Here is a 27,525-nt window from a genome sequence, read left to right as displayed (position 1 = left end):
GGTTAAGTACTTAACGATTCAGTAACATTTCATCTTTTCAAATTTCATGTCATGTAATTTCATTCCTTAAAAAAACTTACCTAAATTTGCAGCAACCTTTTCATAGCCAAAGTTTATTTAAATATTCCTAAGCTGTCCAAAGAAGATTTGCTATTTGTAAAAGTTTTTTTACAGTTACTTTAAATTTTACAGGAAACAGAGCTCTCCGTTCATCCTATTCAGTAATTACGGAGCAGAACTCAATAAATATAACACACATTGCTTCTCATCTCCAATGTGCAGTGTGATTTGGAGTTTGACCAGCACAGAAATAAAAAGTAATGGCCTCAAATTGGATATATCAGGGAAATGAAATCATAACAAGTATGACCAAAAGAGCGCAGACCCTTTATATAAATCTGTCTTTGGCAGATATTTGATTTTACTATGTTTTCTCCTGCAATGTTCTGCACCCTTCAAGTCCTGATCCTTTCTATCTATAGTTTGATGGATGACAACTACGCTCCAGTATCTCTCTCATTGGACATTATTTACATGTGTGTATTGCCAGTGAGGGTGAGCAGGCTATTCAGCCACAGAGGGTGTCAAAGACCCACTAAGGGCTTTTCTAGCCAAACAGCTAGGTAGAAGCTGAAACCGCTTCCCAGAGCCCCAGCTGACATCAACTGACTGGGATAGGATCAGGAAAAAAACCAATGTCATAAGCTAGTACTTTGGTATACTATGTTGGAGGATGCAGTATATTAGTGTCATAAGCTTTTACTTCATTATATTGCATTGGAGCTTGTAAACTAGAACATCATTCGAAAATGGGTGTTCCTAAAGAAAAGATTGAAAATCATTTTGAAATTATGATAAACGTATAATTTGATACAGTGATATGAGGTACTGTGGGTTTTAATTAGATCTGTAATATCAAAGATTAATGGGTCATAGGCCGGAATTTTCCAGCCCCTCATGCTGCTGGGATTTTCCAGCCCCACCAATGTGAACAGAGATTTCAATGGCTCGCTGGCCCCGCTGTGGGGGAACATGTCATGGGGGTGGAGGGGGCAGGAAAATTCCAGCCATAGTTTTGGCAGTGGCCTTTAGAAGCATGGGGCTGGATTATATGCTGAAGGCAGGCTCCCTGAAGCCCAGGGTAAATGTCAGGGGTAATCAAGCATCCGCTTGGCAGGCTCACAATGCTTGAATTTTTCAGGTGATGGCCCTTTAATTAGTATGAGGCAGGACTTCCATGAATTCCCAGCGGGAATTAAGTGCCTGCAGCTCTGCGCCACACCATGATTGGTGGCCACTGCTGTTATTGCAGGAGACCCAGGAGGAAGAGGAACCATGGCTACCATGAAACCCCAAGTAAGTTCAGGATCTCGCCGGAGCCAGCCTGGCAGGCCCCAGTGAAGGGTTATGGGGGGTGCATATTGGACATGGGAAAGGGGACATGGATGCCGGGCTACATGTTGGGCGCAGGCCTCTCCCACCACCCGTAAAATTGGAGCGGCGATAGGATGAGGCACTTAATTGGGTGTTAATTGGCCACTTAAGGGCCTCAACTGAGTCAGGGCGTCCAACTGAAGCTTCCTTTACCACTTGTAAAATCACGGCAGGGGCAGGGCGGGCCACCGGCAATGGCACAGAGCCCTACTTTACGGCTACACCAAATAGGGTGCCGTGCCATCGGCAGTGACCCGCCCTGCCCCCCGCCGTGATTTTCACGCCCACAGGTGGTCCATAAAATTCAGTCCATGATATCTTCAGCAGTTCCATGTGACCCAGATAAAATAATTGTATTGCTTTGCCTCTGTAGAATGTGTTAATAAATACTGAAGTACAATTATGGCGAGGTATTAAGAAGATTGTTAAGAGAATTCCATTACTTACCTGACACACACGTTAAGAATGACAGTAAGAACTTGAACATAAATAAACTGCCATTCAAAAAAAAACAGGTAGATCAGAGTCTATAAAAAAGTACCTTCTCCTCCGGTAAACACATAATAGAATCACACAGATCTGAAGATAAAAATAAATTAAATGTGCACTCTATTTATTTATACCCCCACCAGCTAAGCTCAATAAATGTAAATCAACATGTTAAACTAAATGGTTGACTACCATTATAAATCCCACAGTGCTGCTTGAACATATATGGCCCACCATTATTTTCACTGAAATCAGTAATAGACACTTGAATAAACAGCTCTTTAAAACACTGCAATGTGCCAGTACAGCGTGGCCAGAAGTGTCTACTTGTGAAAACCAAAATATCATCTGTAAAAACAGAGGGCCAATTTTTAAGGTTAGGCAAGAGATAAAGCTCTGATTGTGTGAAAGTGATGACGTGCTCCACTGTTACCATTTCGGAATTCTAGAAATTGACATGTAGTTTTGTGAAAGACATAATGCAGCTTGTAAATTTTATGACGTATGGCCTGAAAGAAAATAAATGCTCACAGGCTAGAAAATGCAAAATTTTAAAATGTTAAGGTGTGTTGATAAATAACATAACAACAAATTCCTTTTGTATTTCCATGGGTTAAAACCTAAATGTGTTGGATAAATCAGGGTTAATGCTAACTCTAAACTATAGATTATTAATAAAATGTGGATTCAGGAAAGAGAATGAAAATGTAAAGAATGGCTGGAATTTTCTGGCCTGTTGGCGTCAGCGTCATGGTGGACGAGAAGGCCAAAAATTGGTTTCACGCCAGCATGGAAACACAACGGGAACATCTCATTGGAGGCCAGCGTGAACCCGCTTTGCATCCTGCTAATGAATGTCACGAGGTGGTTGACTTGCCTTGGTGAAACGGATGAAAGCATTCATCCTCTTCCTGCACTGGATGGCTGACCTCCTCTGTGCTTCAGTGGCGCTGACTGCCACTACCGCCGCGTCTCAGGCCAGACTGGTGACTCTGGTGGACCTCCCACGGCCAGATAGAGGATATCGCGGCAGCCTTCTACTGCATCCAGCAGGCAGCCCAGAGAGGTGTCGCTAAATTTGGGGGCTGTCGTCTTCTTTGCTTTCGGGGCCATCTGTCACCTGGTGCAATCCTGGACTGAAAACATGAAGTGGGCATGCGCTCTGGTGCGCTTAAAAATGGCAGCCAGAACGAGGAAGCACTGAAGTCATGGTGTGGTGGGCAAATCTGAGCCCGCCCGCCAGCGATCCAGCGTGTACCTTGTGAATGCATAACTAATGAGGCGGCACGCGCCGAGAATGGGATGATACGGTGCAAAAAGCCGCCATTGTGACTGGTGGGTTAAACATTCTTTTTCCCGCCTGCTATTGCGCTTTGTGCAAATATGGGACGATTCCGCTGAATATCTGCAGGGTTCTAGTTCTATGTTTTTCCTGTTCCTCACAATCATAAATAGATAAATCTCTGCAGCACTCTATTTCCAACACACAATACCTTACAAATTCCTGTTATTCAAGTTACAGAAGCTCTTTAGAGTACTGGAGAGTTTTTCTGTTTATGATTGGTTATATCAAAAATAGCTGTGTGTAGCCATGTATGAATATGATGAATATCAGAAGGCAAACTATATATGACCTTTCACCATCTGTTTAATCACCTGTGGTTGAGTTCTGTATAAATACAAATCACCAACACTGATGAACCAGAACTTCAAATTATCCCAATATCTAAATTGCCCTGAAAAGCTCTCTGCACCGATTACTAAGTCATGACATGTTTGTACTTGAAAATCTTAAGGCGTTTCCACTTCGAGCCAGGATAGAAAATGTGTGTATCAGTTAAGCCATAGCTAAGCATGTATAAACTCTGACTATAATGTTAAAATGAAGGAATTAGGGAATTGTAATGGGGATAAGGGAATTACTGCAATTCTACTGCAATTATAAACATGAGAGGACATGGCTTTAGGGTGAAAGGGGAAAGGTTTAGGGGGAACATTAGGGGGAACTTCTTCACTCAGAGAGTGGTGAGAGTGTGGAACGAGCTGCCATCTGACGTGGTAAATGCGGGCTCACTCTAAGAATAAATTGGATAGATACATGGATGGGAGAGGTCTGGAGGGTTATGGACTGGGTGCAGGTCAATGGGATTAGCGGAATAATATTTCGGCACAGACTAGAAGGGCTGAATGGCCTGTTTTCTGTGCTGTAGTGTTCTATGGTTCTAATGCAATAATCAGGAAATTTACAATTTTTTGAATCATTAAAATAAAATCATGACACCTCGAAACACAGGCACTATAATCAATAAAAGGTTAATAAGGCCATCAAAAAATCAAATCAAGCACGAGGGTCCAATTCTAGAGGGACAAAATTAACAAGGAGAGAAGTTATGATAAATCTTGGTTAGGCCCTACTTTGAGCAGTGTGCATAGTTCTGGTTTCCATAGAGACTTTGGAGAAGGTGCAGAAAAGACTCAGGAGAATGATACCAAAAATCAGATGAAATGCATATCAGGAAAGGCTGAACAGTTTGAAATTCTTTTCCTAGAAAAATAGAAATCTTAAAGATAATTAAAGTGTTTAATAGAGCAGACATGGAGAAAATGTTTCTATTTGTGAGAGACTCCAAAACTACAGATAATAAATATGAGATGATCCAGTAGGAAATTCACAAGAAAATCTTTCTACCAAAGAATGTGGAACACACAGTAGTTGAGGCAAACGGCATTAATGCATTTAAGGGAAGCTAGATAAGCACTTGTGGGGACAAAGGATTAGCAGCATATGAAGTTAGGATTAGATGAAAAGGGGCAAGAGGAGGTTTATGTGAAATATCAATACTGGTACGGACTAGTTAGGCCGAATGGGCAGTTCTTGTGCTATATACTTGATGTAATTCAATATATTACATATCTGCCTGCAGTTGTATTAATTTACAGAGGTACAATCTTCAACCTCATTTATAAAAGAAAATGTAATACAAAGGAGGTAATGTCTTTCTTGGGGTATGGAGATGATTGAAAGCACAATTCTAGTGCTCTGTATCTTGTGAAAAATCTGCTGTTCTTGTGATTTAATTTGTCGTAATTCTTTATTCTACAACTATGTCTGGTATTCTAGCTGAATGTAGTGATGAATTGGAAAAGGGTCATGTTAACCATGTGCTATACAACTAAAGCTGTTTTTATATTGGAGCTTGTTGAAGTTGGCTTCCAGGAGACATACATTAATAAGCCTGTTGTTTCTCACTACTAAATCTGGCTGCCTTATGTTGGTGGTAGAACTATAGACAAACTTTTCATGGGCCGCTGAGCTACAAGCCAGATTTAGAAATGTAAAGGCTGGGGGCCAGCTCAAGGACACGGAGCCCCATGAATCTGACTTTAGTAATTCCCATTAAAAAAGTAGCTTAAAGCTTGTCATTGATTAAACTTTGTAAAGTTTAATTTAAATTTAATTAAAATGAAATTAAATTCAAATAAAATAATATTGAAAGGAGGCTTGAGGGCCCAGATGGCCTGCTCATGCTCCAAATTCATTTGTTCATATGTATGTGCGTATGTAAATGTGTATTGGCCATATTTAGAGGGGGGGAAAGGATATATTGAATAGCATGGAATCGTTCTTCAGCTTGTCATTCCCATCCTTTCAGGGATCAATGCTAGAGTCCAATTTTCCCTCCATAATTTCACCACCTCCATCTGATGACATTTTTTCTAATTTTATGAATACCAGTCACCATTCCGCAATCACTCTCCCAAAAGGCTTTTGAGGATAGTTCAACTAAAAATTTCAAACTGAGATTGCTAGGTTTTTTGTTAGGTAAGGTTATTAGGTGTATGAAAACAAAATGAGTAAATGGAGTTGAGATACAGATCATTCGTAACCTAATTGAAAAGGCGTGAGTGGTTGACTGACCTCGTTCCTATGTCCTATTCGGTACCTCATCAATATGTAAGCCTTGCTGGTCAATATTTGAATTTGGAGATGAGCATAATAAAGGATCCTCTAGGCAAGATTGATCATAATATGATAGAATTTCACATTCAGTTTGAGGGTGAGAAACTTGGAGCAGGATTTTGCCTTTGGCAGGGGTGATCGGTGAGGGTGGGCGGGAGTTGTTGAGAAGCTAACCACTGACCGCTATGGGCTCTGCACCACGATTTTGCGCAGGCAGGCCAATTATGCCTGAGCACTGCCCGTGTGGGTGGGGGGAGGAGAGAGAGCCGGGCCTAGAGCACAGTTCGTGCATGCGCGAGAAAGAGCACTTCAATCTCCCTGAGGCACGGAGTTGCCTTAGGGAAACTGAAACACTGTGCAAAAAAAGTGAAGAGAATAAAAATTTAATAAAACATGTCCCCTTATGTGACTGTCATTTGAACTGCGACATGTTTTTAATTCAAAAATAAAGTTTTTATTTAATGTTTATTTGCTTTAGGAAACCTCATCCCGCTCGTGGATGAGGTTTCCTAAAAAATGCAAAGGCTGCTTGGCCTTTTCGCCAACCATTAGGTTAGACAGGCAGCGTAAATTTGAATTTAGTTAGATTGTTAATGGCCTTAATAGGCCTCTTAATTATCGGTGGGTGCGCAGCCGACTCTGGGGCGTGCGCCCACCGAACAAAATGTCTCGAGACTGCGTGATGAGGTCAACGTCATCGCACGTCATTTTACACTCGGGCATGTCTGAGTGTAATATTCTGCCCTTGGGTCTGAAACTCGTGTTTTAAAATTAAATAAATACAATTACAAAGGTCTGAAGACAGAATTCGTTATTGTGGACCAGGAAAACAAGGGTTAAAAGGTAAGACAGTAGATAAGCACTGGCAGACATTTAAGGGAATGTTTCATAATTCTCAGCAAAGATATATTCCATTGAGGAAAAAAGACTCTATGTGAAGGATACACCATCCGGGGTTAACTAGGGAAGTTGAGTACGTTACCAAATTGAAAGAAAAGGCATTCAATGTTACAAAAAATTGGGGTAGGCCAGAAGATTGGGAAAATTTTAGGAACCAGCAAAGAATGACTTTAAAAAAAGGGAGAACTTAGAGTAAACTAGCAAGAAGTATAAAAACAGACAGTAAGAGCTTCTGCAGTATATAAAAAGGAAGAAAGTAGCTAAAGTAAATATAGAATATGAGACTGAGGAATTCATAATGGGAAACAAGGACAAGGCAGGGACTTTGAACAATTATTTAGTATCTGTCTTTGTGGTAGAAGACACAAAAAGCATACCAAGAATAGATCACAATTAAGGGGCAAAAGGGAGGGAGAAACTTAAAACAATCACTAGGTACTGGGACTAAGGGCTGGCAAGGCCCCTGGGCCTGATGGCCTATGTCTTAAAAGAAGTAGCTGCAGTGATAGTGGATGCATTGGTTATATAATCTTCCAAAATTCCCTCAGTTCTGGAAAGGTTGAAGCAGATTTGAAAACCACAAGAGTGACACCTCTATTCAAGAAAGGAGGGAGACAGAAAGAAGGAAACTATAAGCCAATTAGCCTAACATCCGTCATTGGAAAACTCCTGGAATCTATTATTAAGGAAGTAGTTGCAGTAGTTGAAAGAAAACCACAATACAGGTAAAGCAGAGTTAACATGATTTTGTGAAAGAGAAATCGTGTTTGACAATTATTTTTACAGTTCTTTGAGAATGTAACAAGTAGGGTGGATAAAAGGGAGCCAGTAAATGTAGTGTATTTGGATTTTCAAAAGACATCATATAAGAAGTTACTGCACAGATGAGAGCTCATGGTGTAGGGAGTAATTTATTAGCATGGTTAGAGGGTTGACTAACTAATAGGAAATAGTCAGAATAAATGGGTCATTTTCAGGTTGGTGAACTGTAACTAATGGGGTGTCACAGGAATCAATGCTGGGACCTCAACTATTTATGATTTATATTAATGACTTGAATGAAGGTGCCAAGTGTATTGTAGCCAAATTTGCTAACAATACAATGGTAGGTAGGAAAGCACGTTGTGAAGACAACACAAAAAGACTGCAAAGGGATGTGGATAGGTTAAATGAGTGGTCAAAAATTGGCAGATGGAGTATTCTGTGGAAAAATGTGAGGTTGTTCACTTTGGTAGAAAAAATAAAAAAGCAGAATATTATTTAAATGGAGAGAGACTGCAGAATGCTGTGGTACAGAGGGACCTTGGTGTCCACGTACATGAATCACAAAAGGTTAAGATGCAATTACAGCAAGTAAGTAGGAAGGCAATGGAATATTGACCTTTATTGCAAGGGGATAAAGTAAAAATGTTGGGAAGGCTTGTTACAACTGTACAGGACATTGGGGCGAGCGCACATGGAGTGTTGCATGCAGTTTTGATCTCCTTATTTAAGGAGGGATATATCTGCATTGGAGACAGCTCAGAGAAGGCTCATTCAGTTGTCTTAGAGGAAAGGTCCTATACTCATTGGAATTTAGAAGAATGGGAGGTGATCTTACTGAAACATGCAAGATTCCAAGGGAGCTTGACAAGGTTGATGCAGAGATGTTTTCTCTCATGGGGGAATCTTGAGCTAGGGGACACAGTTTCAAAATAAGGGGTCTCTCATTTAAGACAGAGGTGAGGAGGAATTTCTTCTCTTAGGGAGTCTTTAATGTTTGGAATTCATTATCCCAGAGAGTAGTGGAGGATAGGTCATTGAATTTATTCAAGGTTGAGTTAGAGAAATTTTGGATCTACAAGGGAGTCAAAGGTTATGGGGGCAGGCAGGAAAGTGGAGTTAAAGCCACAATCAGATCAGCCATAATCTTATTGAATGGCAGAGCAGGCTTGAGGGGCCAAAGGTGCTCCAGGTTTTATGTTGGTATAATTTCCCATGGTGACTGGGAAGTTATCCGAAGCAGAATTTTTATTTGATTTTTCAGTCCCTAATCCAGGAACTCACAGAGAACAGCTGTAGTTCCACTAATGCTGAGATGAGTTATCACTGCACAAACTCAGTACTGACCCTGGTATGTATGGAACAGCTATTCTCCAAAGCAACTTGCTAGGCCATTGGGGTCACCCCAATGCCCATTTTAAATAAGTTTACAATTAGTTGGGGATTTCCTGCCTTGGAGGAAATAAACTTTCTGCAAATGCTCTTTGGTCACTTATTAGAATATTTGTGTCCAATTCAGCTAATAACTGTTTTTTCTGTGTTCTGTCATGACTTATTGTGCAGAATTGTAGATGGAGATGACATTGAAACTCTACTATTACCTCCACGTCCATTTTAAATGAATATTTGAACCTAACAAAGTATGAAACAGCGCAGACAGTTTCCAATTGTGCCAGTATCTAAATGGTATCATCTACTGCACAAGCACACTGAAACTAGCATGAAGCTTAACTTGGTCAGCAATAATGACATCGACATGCCTGACTGTTTACTGTTCGATTCCCTGCTTGCAAGCAAGAAAATGGAAAACCTAGAAGCCGTATGAAATGAAATGACAATGAAGTTAATTGCCCTTCCTTTGAATGCCTTTCAGTGCAGTCACTTCCTTCTATTTGTGGACAGTTGGAAGAAGGCACAGTTCATTTTTTATGGACAAATTTTGCACTGGTTGAGCTATTCATCTTTGAATGCCTTTTTGAAATACAGTGCAATGTCACATATTTGAATATACCGATTTACTCACTTAGCTGAATATAAATCCAGGCAACCCAAATATTAATTGGCTGTCCACATACATAACCATCAAAACTTTAACCTGGAATTAACTCTTTCTATTGTATTCTACATATTTCAAATATTTCTTTCTCATCAGGCTGAGATTAAGAGCTTCTCATTTCATGTTTTATGAGATGTTTAAACACAATCTCTACATGTGTATACATCTGGATAGACCTCAGTCTCCCACTGTTCAGTTAAGTGGCTTTACACCATAGAGTTCAATCAAGTTGCAGTTTATAGAGAACAGTTTCTTTTGTTATATAAAATAGGATATTATTGCAGATTGTCACACTGAAAAAAGTATTCATTAGGTAAACCTTCTGATGCAGGAACATTCATTACCTGGTCTGTGATAATGTTGAGGCGATCGAGGCATTGTGGGAGACATCCCCTGTCGACAGTACGTGGGAGAGTCAATGTATCCAGGACTGGAAGATCTCCTCTGTCTTAAATCAATCCCATCATATAGGTCCTACCATAAGATAGCAGGAACATCTTTAACATGGTGTGACTGTGATTTGGCCCTTCAGTATCAAGATAGCAGTTAAGCACTTTTGATAACAATAAACACAACAATTACGGAAAAGGATGTTGGATTCTACAAAGAACGGTAGAAAAAGATACTCAGAAATAAACTTGGCACATGATTATGTAGCACTTAAGCAAGGTTTTCGAAGAATGAGAGGTGATCTCATTGAAATCTACAGAATACTTAAAGGAATAGATAGGGTAGGTGCAGGTAAGCTGTTTCCCCTCGTTCGGGAGTCTAGAACCAGGGAACACAATTTCAAAATAAGGGGGAAGCTACTTAGGACCGAGATGAGGAGTAATTTCTTTACTCAGAGGGTTGTGAATCTTTGGAATTCTCTACCTCAGAGGGCCGTGGAAGCTCAGTCATTGGGCAGGTTTTTCTGGTCGGCGAGTGGGGGCGGGGCCCGCTCGCTGACACATCTAATGACGCGGGGATACGTCGGGCATGTATCCCAACGTCACCCTGCATCATTTAGACTTTCAGTTCGGAGCCTGCTGAACTGTCAACAGCCTATTAAGGCCATTAAAAAACTAATTAACTTGATTGATGGACTGGCCCGTCCAACCTTAAGGATGGTGGGCAGGCCGGGAGCCCAGGCAGGCCTCATAAAAAGCAAGAAACCTCATCCACGGGTGGGATGAGGTTTCATGAGGGCTTTTAAATGTTTATCAAATGTTTAAATAAAAGTTGAGGACATGTCACAACTCATGTGACAGTGTCACATGAGGGGACATGTCAGAGAAATTTTGTTATTACCTTTCTGTCAACTTTTGAATTGGAGCCGATCTCCCTGAGGCAGCACTTTGCCTCAAGGAGATCTGTGCGCTCTTTCGTGCGCATGCGCAAAAGAGCGCACTCCTGGCTGAGGGAAACCCCCCCCCACCCCGCCCACACAGGGAGTGCACAGCACTTCCTGGCAGATGTCATGCTGGGCGGGCCTTAATTGGCCCACCCACACATAATGGCGGCGCCCCCCCACCCCCCGAATGGGGGCGCCAATCGGAAGGCCGGCCCTTGGTGCCCACTCCCACACATCCCCCCCACCCCCCAAACGGGGGGAAAATGTTCCCCATTGAGTATGTTTAAGGTAGAGATTTATAGATTTCTGATTAACAATAACTGGAGTTAGGAGGAGAGTGAAGGTAAAAGACTTTTAAGTGTTTGATCAGCCACAATCATATTGAATGGCGGAACAGGCTCGATGGGCTGAATGGCCTTCTCCTGTTCCTATGTTCCTAAGGCACACTGAGCAGATCATGTGGCATTAGTTTAATGGTATGGTTACTATTTGATGTACAGCCTGTGATCTGTAAAATTTATCAAGGTCTATCAAAAGAAAAGTAAAATCACCTATATATTTGCAACATTTTCATTGCAGATTACAATACTGTAATTACCTATGTCTAACTGTAGAGGTGACTGAGCTGAATAAATGGATGTATAACATACTATAATATCCTTGATAAGTTTTGTCATTCTGAATTATAAAACAATAGAAGTATTCTGCAATCTTTGCTGAGTCTCACACCCTGCTCTGACATTTAAAGTAACATAGTTTGCAGGAAAAATATTTTGCAGTACAGCCTTATTGTAACAGGCATAATATTGCAAGTCATTTGTTACAATCAAGGTTTTCTAGTCTCAGGGGATATGTTGTTAAATTCTCGATGGAGTTGATGCTCTACAGTTTGAAGATCTGACTATCGCATTATTATATTTGAACCTGGTCATGTACACAGTAGGATAGTCCCTATGGAACAGGAGCACTCTGTGTTTTGATTATATGGATTGATTATATGAGGGCATCCATCTGGGATTCATCAGTTTATTCTATCTGCTGGCAGCCTAAAGGTGGCACCAAGCAAAGGTGAGAAACCTCTTCACAGGAAGAGGGTGAAAACTGAAGGCATGGTGAACTCTCAGACACCTTCCAGCAGTCACATTAGCAGAGGTTCTGGTCATGGTGACCTCTCCATTCACTCAGCCAAGGAATACAATGCAGAAGAAAAAAAGGCAGAAAATTTGCTTTACAGAAGGAAACAATATATTAAATAATAGACCACATAATACTGCCACTACAGACTGTATCCAAAACGGTCAGTCTGTTAATGAGGTAATGAATGGATGTTGCCAGGGCTGGAAAGTTGCAGCTATGAGGAAAGATTTGATAGACTGGGGTTGTTCTCCTTGAAACAGAGGAGGATGAGGGGAGATTTGATTGAGATGTACAAAATTGTGAGAGGCCTGGATAGAGTGGATGGGAAGGGCCTATTTACTTTAGCAGAGAGGTCAATGACTAAGGGGGCATAGATTTCAAGTGATTGGTAGAAGGATTAGGGGGAGATGAGAAAACATTTTTCCACCCAGAGGGTTCTGAGGTCTGGAACTCACTGCCAGAAAGTGTAGTAGAGGCAGACACCCTCAACTCACTGAAAAGGTGTCTGGATATGCACCTGAAGTGCCGTAACCTGACCAAATGCTGGAAAGTGGGATTAAGTTGGGTGGCTCGTTTTCCGGATGGCGTAGACACGCTGGGTCAGGTGGCCTTTTTCTGCTCCATAAACTTTCTCTGATTCAATGATTCTATGAAGTAAGCCAATTCTTGACTTGGCATCTAATACCCTAAAAAAGTATGCATTTTGGCCTTCCACAAATCTTTATTACTTTCTGTTAGATCAAAGAGATCAATACAGTATTTCATATTCAAGAGCAGGTATCTTAGCCGTTATGTGGCAAAGCTAAAATTCTCATATAATGAAATAGAATTAGTACTCATTTCAGAAATGTTGTACTGGCAAATATTTGTAGATTGACTGTATTGCTACTTTATTTGATTCCCAGTTAAAAGGCAAACATATGTATTTACTCAGAAAACAAGAAAGATGGTAAATTTTTCTTATGGATCATAACGTAGTATAATTTTCATGCTTAAGTAAAAATATATAAGTTGTTTGGAGGGAGAGGGTATTGGGCTGAAGGCAAGGGTAAATGAATACTTGTGTAAAGGTTGTAAATATAGTTGTAGTCTGAGGGTTCCTCAATTCATTTTGTTAACATAAGAAAATATCTATTTATTAAACAGCTCTTGAAATGCACCAGCAATCTGTCTCATGAAATGTGACGTAATATTTCATACTGACAGACAGGCTTCCCTGGGCTACAAGCCACAGCACAAATCCTCTGCTGCTGTTATTTTGCTGCTTAAAGTTTATGTGATTCTAGGCTAAACACTCATAATCAATGGGAAATGATTGAAAAGCTGCCAGGTGTTGGAATGATTTCTGAAGTGCTGAGCTAATTCTCCATCTGAAATACTGTACCCGAAGCAGACTGCACACTGGAAATTAGTATCAGTGCTTGCTTAATTCCTTTGTGAAACAAAATTATAATTTCAAATTTATCCAATTCTGTAATTATATGGTGAATCCTGTTTGAATCCTAAACAACTTTGGAGAATGTTTCAGCTGAAAACCTTTTCTGAAAAGTAAAATGCTATCTTTAGATCCTTAATACTTTGAAGCAAAAATTGAATTGCCAATTGTTCAATGCAGCTTTGATGGTACATGCATATTTTTTGTACACTGGTTAATATAATTACTAACTGAAATGTTTCATGGAAACCAAGCTGAAGACCTGATACACACTTTTAAGATGTTATTGTTGTTTTTGCTCCAACTTAGCATTAATTCAGTCAAAGTTGTCTCTTGGTGGAAAGTATTTGGCACGATGCAGACATTAGACAAAGCCCACTGCCAACAAATTAAGAGCTCCCCAAAGTACCAGTACCTGCTGCACTCCGAAAACAGACTCCGAATTCAAACTTATTGCTTGAGCACAGATTTAGTATTAGCTAAGCCTCAAAACAAACTCTGGGCTGATCTAAATTTTGACATCTTAGATTTATAATTAAGTGCTTTGAGATAGATTTGCAAAATAGATGAATTAATATTTGTAATTGGTGGATACAAAATAATCTCTTATTTATGGGAAAAGTTTGCATGAAGCCATGTTTCAGAGGGATCTATGTCAGAGCCTGGAATGGATCAATTGGTTGATATGGTAATGGTCATTTCCTTCTTTAGAATCCAATCGTTGTGGGTATCAACTTGTATTGAGACTTTCCAATATGCCAATTTTGCTGCATGAGGGTAAAGGAATGTCTCAAGCTACCAACCTTGTGACAGGTTAGGGTAACCTTTATGAGATTTTTGGTTCAGTCCCAAACAAGTATGACATCGAGGTGCCTCTAATCACTGGTCAGGCCTCTCAACACCTTGAAAAAGTGGCACTAACATACACTTTGCATGTTTGTGCATGTATGGTCCTACAATGGACACAGGACTCCATTTCCATATTTGAAAGCCTCTTGCCTGCTTTGCTGGGTGTCCACTTAAGGGACTGCTGAAGATTGAATCAGGCAAGCAAATGGGTGAACATAGTCCCCATTAGATTTCTTCCACCTGTCAGCCAATTTTTAGACAAGTAACAGGCAGCCAGTAGTTGAAAATATGAACATATGAGCATACCATTTAGGAGCAGAGTAGGCCATTCGACCCCTCGCACCTGCTCCGCCATTCAATAAGACCATGGCTGATCTGATTGTGGCCTCAGTTCCATTGTCTTTCCTACCCACTACATCCTTTGACTCCCTAGTCAATCAAGAATCTATCTAATTCAGCCTTAAAAATATTCAATGACTCTACCTCCACGACTCTCTGGGGAAGAGCATTCTAAAGACTCATGATCCTCTGAGAGAACAAATCTCTCCTCATCGCCATCTTAAATGGGAGATCCTTTATTTTTGAACAGTGTCCAATAGTCCTGGTCTCTCCCAGAAAGGGAAGCATCTTTTCAGCATCCACCCTGTCAAGTCCCCTCAGGATCTTGTATGTTTTGACAAGGTCGCCTATCGTTCTTCTAAACTCCAATGAACATAGGAATTAGGAGCAGGAGTAGGCCACTCAGCCCCTCGAGCCTGCTCCATCATTCAATGAGATCACGGCTGATCTGATTGTAGTCTCAATTCCACATTCCTGCCTACCCCTGATAACCTTTCACCCCCTTGCTTATCAAAAATCCATCTACTTCTGCCTTAAAAATATTCAAAGGGGAGAATTTTCTCCCCAATGGGGGGAGGGCTTTGGACGGGAGCAGGCGGGCGTGCAGCCAATCACCGCCCACGATCGGCTGTGTGCCGCCATTTTTCATGGGCGGGCCAATTAAGGCCCGCCCAGCATGATGCACACCCAGAAGCGCTGTGTGCTCCCTGTGCGGGTGGGGGGAGGAGGCTGAGTTGGGGACTGCGCTCATTCACTCATGTGCGCGAAAGAGCGCAGAAATCTCCCTGAGGCACAGAGCTGCCTCAGGGAGATTAGTTTGATATTTGAAAATTTTAATAAAGAAAAAAAAAATTTTTTGAGACATACCCCTTCATGTGACACTGTCACATGAGCTGGGACATGTCAATGAATTTTATTAAAATTTTTTATTAAACTTGAAAAACCTTCATGAAACCTCATCCCGCCTGTCGATGAGGTTTCATGATAAATGCGAAGGCCGCCTGGGCTCTTTGCCTGCCTGCTAACTTTAAGGTTAGATGGGCAGCTCAGTTAATTAGCTTAATTGGTGTTTAAATGGCCTTAATAGGCCTTTGGCAGTTCAGCGGGCACGCAGCCGACTCAGGTGCGTGCCCGCCGAATTCAAGATCTGAATGACGCGAGGTGACATCGGGACGCATGGCCGATGTCACCGTGCGTCATTTTACGTGTCAGCGAGTGGGCCCTGCCCCCGCTCGCTGACCCGAAAATTCTGGCCAAAGACTCAGCTTTGACCACCTTTTGAGGGAGCAATTTCCAAAGGCTCACGACTCTCAGAGAAAAAAATCTTCATCTCTGTCTTAAATGGGCAATCCCTTATTTTTAAACAGTGACCACAAGAGGAAAGTCCTTTCCACATCAACCCTGTCAAGACATCTCAGGATCTTATATGTTTCAATCGTCACCTCTTACTCTTCTAAACTCCATTGAATACAAGCCTAGCTTGTCCAACTTCTCCTCATAAGACAACCCTCCCATTCCAAATGTTAGTCTAGTAAACCTTCTCTGATATGCTTCTAATGCATTTATATCCTTCCTTAAATAAGGAAACCAATGCTGTACACCTCAAATGTGGTCTTATCAATGCCCTGTATAAGTAAAGCAAAACCTCCCTACTTGTGCATTCAATTCCCCCCGTAATAAACAATAACATTCTATGAGCTTTCCTAATTACTTGCTGTACCTGCATACTAACCATTTGCGATTCATGCACTAAAGGGCCCAGATCCCTCTGCATCTCAGAGCTCTGCAACCCCATATCATTTAGATGATAGGTTTCTTTTTTATTCCTCCTGCCAAAATGGATAATTTCACATTTTCCCAATTATACTCCATTTGCCAGATCTTTGCCCACTCACTTAACCTATCTGTATCCCTTTGCAGATTCCTTATGTCCTCTTCGCCACTTAATTTCATACCTATCTTTGTGTCATTAGCAATTTAGCAACTATTCCTTTGGCCCCTTCATCCAAGTCATTATATAAATTGTAAATAGTTAAGGCCCCAGCATTGATCCCTGTGGCACACCACTCATTACATCTTACCAACCAGAAAATGACCTATTTATGCCTACTCTCTGTTTCCTGTTAGCTAGCCAATCTTCTGTCCATGCCAATATGTTACCTCTTACACCATGAGCTTTCATTTTCTGCAATAACCTTTGATGTGGCACCTTATCAAATGCCTTCTGGAAATCTAAGTACAGTACATAAGATAATTTAGCAACCACATATTCGATCCCTCCAGTCTTGGGGCACCCTATCAGTGGTTTTGACAGAATCCAGATTTTTCGGGGCTGTATTGGGGGAGGAAGTAAGGTTTGGTTTGAAGAAAGCAAAATGCTCATTCCTAGTTTTAAATGGATAAGCTGAATCATAGGCTATCCCTTTTGCTCATGAATGTTTTCTGCAGAACTCAGTCATAAATAACTTGCTAAGAATTTCCTGACATTATCATCCATCTAACAGGAAAATTAGAACAATATTGACCGCACTCCCCCCGCCCCCACAAAGCAGGTTAACACTCCTAAATACATTGTTTCTTACTAAAAGACCTACTGAGATACAAAGATACAATAAACATAATAAAATACAGTAAAATGGCCAGAATTACCTGTGAGTATGGTGACAGCATCCCAAGTGACTACAGTAAAAAAAAATTAAAAATGGCATTTAGTCCAAAAACATGCCAAAACTTTTACACAAATTATCTTAATCAAGAGAAAATTAGATAACAGATTGTTAGGTGACGGATTACTGAGTTTTTCCCCCATTACAACAGTCAACCTCTGTTAAGTGCACAATTGTTTTTTTACATGATTTATTTATTTATTTATTTATTATGAGTTCATAGATAAACCCTCTGTCATAAATAGTTTGAATGTGCATGATTTCATATGTAAATATTACCTTTAACTTGCTGTGGCTTAGTGGATTGTTCAAGTAACAGAAGACATGCATCAGGTTACTGCAAAATAGGGCGAATTTAACGTGGTCCATTGGCACGGATTACAAGGTTGTGCAAGGATTGGGGGGGGGGGGGGGTGTAGAATCGGGAGAGAACTATCTCAATGGTGGAATAGGTTGAGGAATGTCTTCTCACCCAGAGGTAGATAGAGGTCCTTAAGTGTCCAATTAAGAGCCACTTAAGGGTCTCTTCCCCTGTTGCTGGCACCTGAGCATAGGCAGGGTGGGGGCAGGGGGATGGTCCTCCGCTGTGTTGAGAGACCACCCGGAAAAAGCTGGCAGTCTGCCTCTGGGCTTGGTGGTGGTGGTGGGGGGGGAAGGAGGGGGGTAGGTGAGAGATCGGGCACCCTATGGAAGATGTCTCTTTGTGGCAAAGGCAGCCTCCATAGAAACACCCCCTCATATTCTCAACACTGACACCCCATCTCGGCGGCGCCCGAGTGGCACCCACCCCTACTCACCTGGGTTTCAGAGTGGCATCCATGATGCTGCTCTGGGCAGGATGCAGACCCAGCAGTGACCACCACTCCTGGTAGCACTGCTGGGACTGAAGAGCTCTGCCGGCCCTCTGATTGGGATCATCACTTTGATCATCCCTTAAAGGACGAGAGCCCCCCATTGGGCAGTTAATTTCCTGATGGACACAGAATTGGGTAGGGCCTCCTGGAAATAGCTGAGGCAGTGTTACACTGACTTTCCAACTTGCTGTCGGGACCACAGCTGCCCACATTAAATTCAGACAAAGGTGTTTAACCGTGGGTGGAATTGAATGAATAGCAGTAAATTGATAAAATTATTTAATTAGCAGGAATGAATGGAATAGATACATGTTAAAAGTCATCATTCGTTTATGAAATGTTTACGGCGACTAACTTTTAATGGAGTTGACTCGACTACTAGTACTTAGTCTATTGAGTAATTTTAGAGTAAAAAAAGTTATTTTCCACTGACCATAGTTTACCAATTAAATATGGAATTAAAAAGGTTGAGGAAGATCCTCAGAGCTGCCCCTGCTCTACAATTGTAACTGCGGTGTAAACAGGGTTTCCAGTGAAGTTACAGTGCAACTCCAAGGAATGTCCCAGCTATGTTTTTGCAATTTAAACCTATAAAAATGTTTTAACTTCGATAAAATTTCTTTTAATGCCCCATTTCTAGAGGCACTTTCTAATCTATACAAGTCATTATATGCAAATAATAGATATACTTAAGGAAAATAAGATTAGTTAATCAGCTATCAACTGATATTCATTTATATGCTTCATAAGTTCAATGGGACATGAACATCAGATTAGGAATATACTTCCAAATTTAAGAGTATGCCTGCTACATCATTCAATATTCATCAATTAAAAATTGTAATTGCTGCTGATATGCAAATTCACATGTGTTTTGTTACAGGTTCGAAACTGTTGCAAGTAAAAGGCATTTTAGCCAGAGGTGCTGAAGAATGCAATGAGTTGGCAGAAGGAGAGAAATTAGTCATACTACTATTACTTCCCACAGGTGGCATTTAAAAACAAACAATAGGTAACACCATGTAAATAAACCATACATCGAATATTGTGTAATGTTTGAATGCAACAAGTGCTCAAAATATTGGGTGGAATGAACATTCCATGCAAAATTAATTACCTCCCCGAAACTATGTCTTTCAAGTCTGTCTTCTGATGCAGATTTGAAATATGGCTCGTAGGAAACCAGATCAGGACGCTGAATATCATAGATAGTTTTAACTTTGGGAAGAGCAGCCAGATCCCTATAGTCAAGTATTTCATTATCCACTTTTGCCTGAGATGAAGAGAGTGGAAAGAGGAGAACAGAGGAAATCAGAGGAAGATGTTAGATACAGAGAAAGTAACAATAGAAAGAAAACCACTTTAAGTCATTAGTTTCTGATTTGAAGTCATTAGTTCCCAATTTTAAGTCATTGGTTCCTGAAACTGTCACACTGGAGATATTAAAGCTGTTTTATGCATAAGTAGCATTGCTAGACTTTCATTATAAAACAGAAAAAAATCAGAGGAATGTTGCAGTGAAAATGAGCTGCAGGACAGGGTTGTTTCAAGTTGGGGAAATTCATTCCACTGAGTGATCATCCCTTATGAAGAAGGTTATTTACAGCTAGTGGCATCTATTCTGTTCTGTGGGAAAATGCATTAAATCAATTACCTTAATTGTAAATATTACTGTTTAATAAAACACTGTTAAAGTTCACATATTAAAAAATGAATTTGACTTATTCAGCCACAATACATAAATGGCCCTGGTCACAGACATTACAAAAGACAGTCAGAGTCATTATAGAGCAGGATCTGTCTACAGTTCCTTTCAATGACAATATCAAAAGAAAAGACCTGCAACTTCTGATTTCAGCTCAGCGACAGAAGTACAAAACTACAATCCCAGATGTGAGGGCTATCAATTGGACCTGGAGTATAGCAAAGATTAAATTTGATTTTGGGAACAAATCAAGTAACACACTAAAGTGTGCTGGTTGGACCACATATAGACTGATTCTGAGTGTGGCAGGTCCAGTGCTACTCCACTCAGCACTGGCAAATTTCCTAGTGAATCTTAAATTAGGCCTCTAATTGACATTTGCATGGGGCCTAACATCTATTTTAGTTGGCTGTCATCAACATCTGAAAAGTCATCTGATGTCATTTGTGGTTGAGCATGTTTCAGACACCTTTGGGGCATGAAATATAGCTCTGCAAAATTGATCATATTGCTTCTGGGTGATAAACAGGCTGCAATGAGTCCCAATTTTGCCCCATGGCTTTTATTTGGTAAATTTGTTTGGACAGTGTCAGAAAGTTAGTAGTCAATTTCACACACTCAATGGGGGTGAATCTCAAGTGATACCCCTAGAACTGACTCCTCAGGAGCCATTTCTTCATATCTGTAATAGTAACCTAGCTACAACAAGGTTTCAAAGCTGCAGTATGTGGGTAAGGTCCCCTTTTTAATAAGCATTAGTAGCAGAAGTTGATAGATGTCCACAATGCTATATGCAATAAAACTGGACATGGAAAATGATGTATTATTGCACTAGTTTATGGTAGAGGTCGTCATTGCTTTTCAAATGCTCCATCAACTCCTGAGTGAGATCTGCATTTCAAGTCATTCTGCAAGCAGCCTTCAGGGCTGTTTTTCAGTACACGTCTTTTGAGTATAATTTTGACGGTAGCTTGTTCCACAAATATCACATTTTATGAATAAACCTCCAGGCTTTCAAGAGTATTTAAGGGCCTCATCTAGTATGTGCTAAGTTTAGCGGCCATTCTGAGAAAAGGGTGGGCACATCATTTACCTCAAGTAGTTTGAAAGAAGATGCCAATTTATGGATCTCATATCTGTAGTATCTCTTAGCAACCCATTTTGCAAGTTAGAATATTGAGTTTATTTTTAAAATTTGGTTTTGCCACAGGGAAGTTAGTGACAGCTTGAATTGTGTTTCTTTCTAATGCTTCTCGACCTGCTGGAAATAATTGGAACTATTAATAACTGGATTAGCTGTCTAGAGAGAGGTAGAATTCATGTTGACAGCAATGACGAAGGGGAGGGTGGAGGAAGGTTACTTCTGTTATATTTGCAACCATAACAACAATGGGATGAGAGGTTGTGTTCAAAGGGGATATGACTGTAGACTATCATAGATTCTGTAACTTTAAAAATTTAGTTTCTGGGCATAGTTTAGATTCTCTAGGTAGTAAGTTTGTTTAAATTGCTTTGAGCAATAAAGTTTTCATTACCACACTCTTGGGCCTAAATTTTAGCAAAGACAGAAGGGCTCCATGCTGCAGCTGAAATGGCACTGGAACCCTGATTCCAGAAGGCCTGCTCCCGAATCCGGCACCCACCATGGGAATGATGGTGGTATGTATTTCGCACATCTGCAGTTCGCAGAGGCAGCAGCAAATTTAAAAGTGCAGCTGTTTTCAATCAGAAGGAATTTTTGTCATCGAAGTTTCTGAAACACGATTTGTGAGTTTGAGGAAAAGGTCTAATCCGGCAGATGACCTGCCGGAGTTCTTTGGAGAGGTCAGGCATTCCTTTAGGATTGTTAAAAGTAGACGTGAGTGTGCATAAAAATAGTGGATAAGATTTGTGCAACAGTCAAGCTGTCAAGACATTTAAATCCCCTGCTCTTTAAATTTTGGAAAAAAGCAAACAGCCTGCAGTTGAAAAATTCAGTGCTTGCAATTTCAATAGATGTTTGTTGATATAAGCCTGAGGGTTTTAATTATTGTATTAATACAGTTTGACTGCTTCCACAACCTGTCATATCACAGTGGGGGACTTTTAAATTCACAGTTTGACTGACAACTCCAAGTGGTTATAAAGGGATTAGCTCCCTTTGGTGTGGGCTATGCATACAAATATTTGTTTTTATAAGGGATTTAATACTTGAAGAGATTTAAATGTATTGAATAGGCTTTGATCAATGATAGTGTTTTGTTATAATAGAGTTAAATCTCTAATTGATACTTAGAACTTTATTTTATTTTATCCCAGCATAGTTCCTGAGGTCTGCCCATGGTGGATACTGGGTGAGTTGGTATGGAGGGTATAAGGGAAAAGGGTGGTGGGTGCGGAGCATGTGTTGGCACCAAATTAGCAAAAGGGCTATAAAAGGTTATGGGGTGGGTGGAGAGCATAGGCTGGCATGGAGGGTAGGAGTGGCCATGCAAAGTGGGTATAGGTGTATATGTTGGCACAGAGGGTATGAAAGGCCTTGGGGTGGGTAGAGAGGTCACATGGAGGTTATTAGGGGACATTGGGCATGTGCAGGGGCACATATTGTGGCAACAGTTGGCATGGATGGGGCATGGGGAGTGTGTGGCATTGAGGGGCTGTGAGGGCTAGGGGGCCTTAGTGCTTTTATTATACCTAGGATAAAATCCCAGAGAGCCAAGGCGGGCCTTTGATAAGCCCAGCTCAGCACCCAGCAGCTCTTTTGACTGTTTCTGCAGAACAAAAACCGGAACATTCGGGGAAGTTTCTCCTGAGTAGGGTTTGGGAATTTTCCCAACACCGGATTCAGGAATGAAAATCTGGTCCTTGGTCTCTGCGTAGTACGTTTAGTTACATATACAGAGAAGAGGGTTATCTGTTTTTCTGGGGGAGAAGAGGAGCTGCTGCCAATGTCGAGATGAGAACTTCAAACTTATTTGAGTGCGATTTTTGGAAAAGTAGAACTTAATTTTATGAAACTGATCTTCTATGGATTCCCCTTCTACTTCCCTTAGATTTTGACGAGATTTCATTGAGCTTGGTCAGTTCTGGCCCCAGGTGGCTAAAGGTACTTACACAGATGACCCGGTTTGGTGATCCTGAAATGCTGGATCCAGGGGGAGAGATGGAAGTTTCAGAGGTGCGTCTGTGCTGTAAAAGGAAATGAGAATATGATAACATTCACCTTCATGTATATTCCTGCATTGCAAAAAAGGTTCTACACACTTACAGCCAATTCTCATTCAACTTTTTTTTATTTGAATCAATTCCAAAGTCAATATTATATAGGAGTATGTGTTAATGCTATATAAAATCGGCTGCACTGTGTAAGAACAAATTGAACACTACAGAAGTTTTAACTATTTACACATCCTCTATTGGTTTACCCAAAGTGATGCATACTCATTGTCATTGTTGGAACTTTAAAATTGACACACATAATTTATTAAATGTTTCCCTGCTGCCCATTGTTACTTATTTCCCTCCCACATAGTCATGCGTGCATGTTTTTCTTCTGTCTCTCCCTCTATTGTTGTTGCTTTTGACCACTTCCTTTTCTGTCTCTGTCTTTTTCCTTGGCTTTCCATGTCTTTTTTCACTGAAGCCTCTTTGACCCCCTCGATCACTGCTTTTTTGTGGAGCTTCCCAATATGGGCCTTCAGCTGGATCGATGCAAATTGAATACTATGGTCTTCCAAAGAGCGTGAGCACTGTAACATGATTGAATAACCACTTCTCCCAAATATCTGCAAGAGAAAAAGCTACAGTACACTTTGAATGCAAGCCACTTTGGCCCTTATTCACCTAACTTTAGGGCTAACGACATTGTATTTGCGATGGACAAGGGGAGAAATTGGGGAGGGATTATTCTGGTCCCCTACCATTTTTGCGTTCATCAGAATTTTCAACCCACTTGGGAGCAGGTGTAGAATACACACCCAAAACATAGACAGGTGCATACAATGCAGGAATTCTCGCATTTGCATCTGAAGCAACTGGATGCTAGAGGCTACCTATGTGATCATGCAATGCAGTTTTACTAGAGCATTAGTGGCTTTTGATAAAGGAAATGGCATGGTTTTTTCAACTGCAATCAAAGAAACCTTGGGGTTTCAAAGAAGCTGACCAATAGTTTTTCTTCATACTCTTTAGTTTGCCCCTGATGAACCCCAAATCAACTCAATAATGATGTGCTCAGGCACAACTGAGTTTCCTAAGTTGAATGCCCTAGATGGTTATTAATAACATGGTAACTTGCCCATGCACGAAACGCTATGAATGGGGAAAACGGGGCAAAATGAGGGGTGCAACTAGTCAGTGGGCTTCTGCTCCATCCCAACGCAGTTCTGCCTCTGAAAACTTATCGAGGACATTCAGGCTTTTTGATTTAAAAAAAATGAAATTTTTTTTAAAAGTGTGGTATACTTCTGGTTATCAGTAAATTTTGGAAAGCAAACCTTGCAAGGTCATGAACAAGTTAATTCATGTGCCCCAAACCTCTTAACCTGGTGGCAAATCTTGAAAACATGAAAGTGAATGCCAAGTCCAGCAGGTATCAGGTACTTTTTAAAAAATTAATTCACGGGATGTGGGCTTCGCTGGCTGGGCCAGCATTTATTGCCCATCCCTAATTGTCCTTGAGAAGGTGGTGGTGAGCTGCCTTCTTGAACCGCTGCAGTCCATCTGGTGTAGGTACACCCACAGTGCTGTTAGGAAGGGAGTTCCAGGATTTTGACCCAGCCACAGTGAAGGAATGGCAATATATTTCCAAGTCAGCATGGTGAGTGGCTTGGAGGGGAACTTCCAGATGGTGGTGTTCTCATGTGTCTGCTGCCCTTGTCCTTCTAGATGGTAGAGGTCGTGGGTTTGGAAGGTGCTGTCTAAGGAGTCTTGGTGAATTCCTTGTGGGTTTCAAGTGTGTTGACACATAGGAGTGCGTATGATTTCTTCAGATGACAAATGGTTACAATGTTGTGAGGGTTGTTCAGATGGGCTCCCACTACTTCTTTGAAATACTTACCCATCAATCTGCCTGCTATACCTTTGAAAATAGCAGTTATTCATCAGTCCGTAGAAATTAGAACAAGATTAGCTTTCCATTGGGCAAGAGGAAAAAATTGAATATATTTTTTGTGTATCACATTGTTTTTTGTCATAGCTGCCTTTAGTAGTGTTAGGACCTTTTTGTAGAGTGCTTCAATTTTAAAACTGAGTTAACATGTTACACACAAAGGATAAATCATACTGAGCACAGGTTTAACCAGAAATGCCTCTCTTATATGACTGTAATTTAGAGAACTATTATCTGGTAATTGCTGAATTAGTATTATATATATATATTGTGCACATATCAACTTAACCCAGGAAATCAAGGAGTTTACATGCTAATGCTATTCAGTTGATCGGAGAAATAGGCACATTTTTGTGGATGTGTTGTACCCACCCGTAGCTTCTTTTCCATTCTAGCAGACTGCTTACAAAGTGGATGCCATACTTCACAGCCTGAAACGGAGAGAAAAAGAAATAAATTCAAGCCAAATGTGTGGCACCATTGCAGTGAGACCTACAGCTTGGCCACCTAAGTGCTCTGGTAGCACAACAAAACAAATCGAGCATTTCTGTCAGCTGAAGGGCACAGGTAAATTTGAGTAACGCCTGATTGAAAACAGCAATGCAAGCTTTGCCTCACTGAAGCATTAGATGGTTTCATTTCAGCCTGTTTACAAGGTCTGGTTTGACTAAAATGGGGCTTACACTGAGGTAATGTGTGGTGACAATGAAGGAGACGCCTGCACAAGTGCAACTGGCCACATTCTCAAGTTGCATTTGCCAGTGGAGGAATGATGAGAGCAGATGCAAACTGGATTAGGGATCCTCTCCCACATACTCTCAAATAAAATGATAGTAAGTTTATTTATTTCAAAATTTATTAAGTGACACTGCTGCTACAATCTTGTTCCAACAAAGTCAGACGCCTCTACACCTTTTAAAATTCTTGTGTCCTTGGACTGCCATTCACAAAATACCTTGCAAGCAAGGTATGTTGCCAAGGGATTTTGTTTTGTGGAACAAAAGTGTTCTCAAAGCTCTAAACGATCATGTCTTGTGGATATGCAGTAAATATCTGCAATTTCTGAACATGTTTTAACACCATTTGTGCTCTGCAACCAATTTGCAAAACTGTGCCCCGAAGCAAGCCTGAACAGGTCATTGTTTCCGAAAGTGGAGAAGAAATATTTATAAATAAAATGGAAACTCATTTTAACAATTTAAATGAAAGATATTTGTAAATATTAAGGAAATAAACTAATGCAGAAGAGATTTAAGGACTAGAATTTCCTGGACTTAATTTATGCAGAAATTTCATGTTGACATTTTTGTGGAGTTCTATATTGATCTTGCTGACAAGTGCTTACAAGCCCAAATTTCCTTTGGAGCTCAATCGCTTAAGTTAGATCATAAACACTGACCCCAAACTAGTGCAAATGCTGTAGCACCAATATGGGTAATAAGGCATAGTCTGCTGTCTTCTGCCATGGAGTCTCGTTCTCACAGCTGCTTGTAAGTTACAACAACAACCTGTATTCAGATGGTGACTAACACAGTAAAATATCCCAAGGACAGGGTTTTACAGGTGTTTCTTGCTCTGCCACCCTAAAAGTCGCCCTAGGAGTTGCCCCACTACAACAGGCTGCCCTGCAGATTTTTAATGGCTTGAGACGAGCTTTCCACCCCCATTTGGGTAGGGAGCCCTGCCTTTCTGAGAACTGCTGGCTAATCTCTTGTCCCAGCTGTGCCACTGGGAGCACTGGCCACTGTTGGGACTGCATCCATTCCTGAAGAAGAAAAGCAAAGAGCTGGATGACAGATAAGTTGGGGCCAGGAGTGGAGATCCTGCGGGATGAAGGGGGTGAGGGGGAGGGAAGGGGCAGGGTGCACAGACCACACGGCAGGGGTGGGGAACACCCGAGGGGTGGGGGCCTCCAATTGGAAAAGAGGGCCTTCCCTTTCCTGCCCGAGGCCTGAGCAGGTTAACCTGCCAGGCTTCCCGCCTATCACTGACTTCCTCCTACCAGCCAAAAAATTGCTGTCAGGTAGCAAGTGGCCTTAGAGCCTCAATTGGCACAAGGGTGCGCAGGCTGCCTGAGGCCTTGCCCGCTGCCCGTTAAGGCATCACTAGGTCAGGGTGGGTGGGTGGATGGTGGGAAAAGCACCAACAGAATTTTACAGGTCCCCCTGCTTGCAAATGCGCCTGCAGGCAGGGCCAGGGAGAGAAATCATGGACCCTGGTGCATGTCCTGTTTCCGGGCCCCTTAACCTCCCCCCCCCCCGCCGTCATGCATGTGGAACATGTGTTCAGCTGTGCGAGGTTAAGAGAGGGTGCAGGCTGAAACCTGTTGTCCCAAGATGGCAGCGCAGGCATCAGATCATGTTACTTGCTGATTGAAGTCATGATCTGTCTACTCTGCCTATTTCCGGGAAACATTAGGTGTGTTCCATTAACGCTTTTACAAAAATGGCATCCGGCACACTTTGCATCAGAAGTGTACCCATGTGCTACAAGCTCTATTTGGAACTTTTTAAGGG

The 27,525-nt window shown here is 41.2% G+C and overlaps 1 protein-coding gene across 9 annotated transcripts in view; it reads right to left on the bottom strand.

The window, feature by feature from the left end:
• Positions 1 to 27,525, bottom strand: part of ablim3 (actin binding LIM protein family, member 3) — a 335,178-nt gene that overhangs the window by 50,733 nt on the left and 256,920 nt on the right. For 8 of the 9 annotated variants that reach the window (XM_078550582.1, XM_078550574.1, XM_078550577.1 and 5 more), the window contains 5 exons: positions 25,382 to 25,440; positions 23,014 to 23,088; positions 19,333 to 19,488; positions 17,345 to 17,374; positions 9,947 to 10,076 (listed from right to left, as the gene is read on the bottom strand). In XM_078550582.1, coding sequence (XP_078406708.1) covers positions 9,947 to 10,076; positions 17,345 to 17,374; positions 19,333 to 19,488; positions 23,014 to 23,088; positions 25,382 to 25,440 — 450 coding nt within the window. The remainder of the gene's footprint in view (positions 1 to 9,946; positions 10,077 to 17,344; positions 17,375 to 19,332; positions 19,489 to 23,013; positions 23,089 to 25,381; positions 25,441 to 27,525) is intronic. The other variant, XM_078550581.1, reaches the window with a different exon arrangement.

The sequence above is a fragment of the Cetorhinus maximus genome, chromosome 10 (genome assembly GCF_964194155.1).
Source record: "Cetorhinus maximus chromosome 10, sCetMax3.hap1.1, whole genome shotgun sequence".
NCBI classification, from domain to species: domain Eukaryota; kingdom Metazoa; phylum Chordata; class Chondrichthyes; order Lamniformes; family Cetorhinidae; genus Cetorhinus; species Cetorhinus maximus.
Note: the sequence above shows the minus strand (reverse complement) of the source record. Positions and strands in the feature narration are given on the sequence as shown.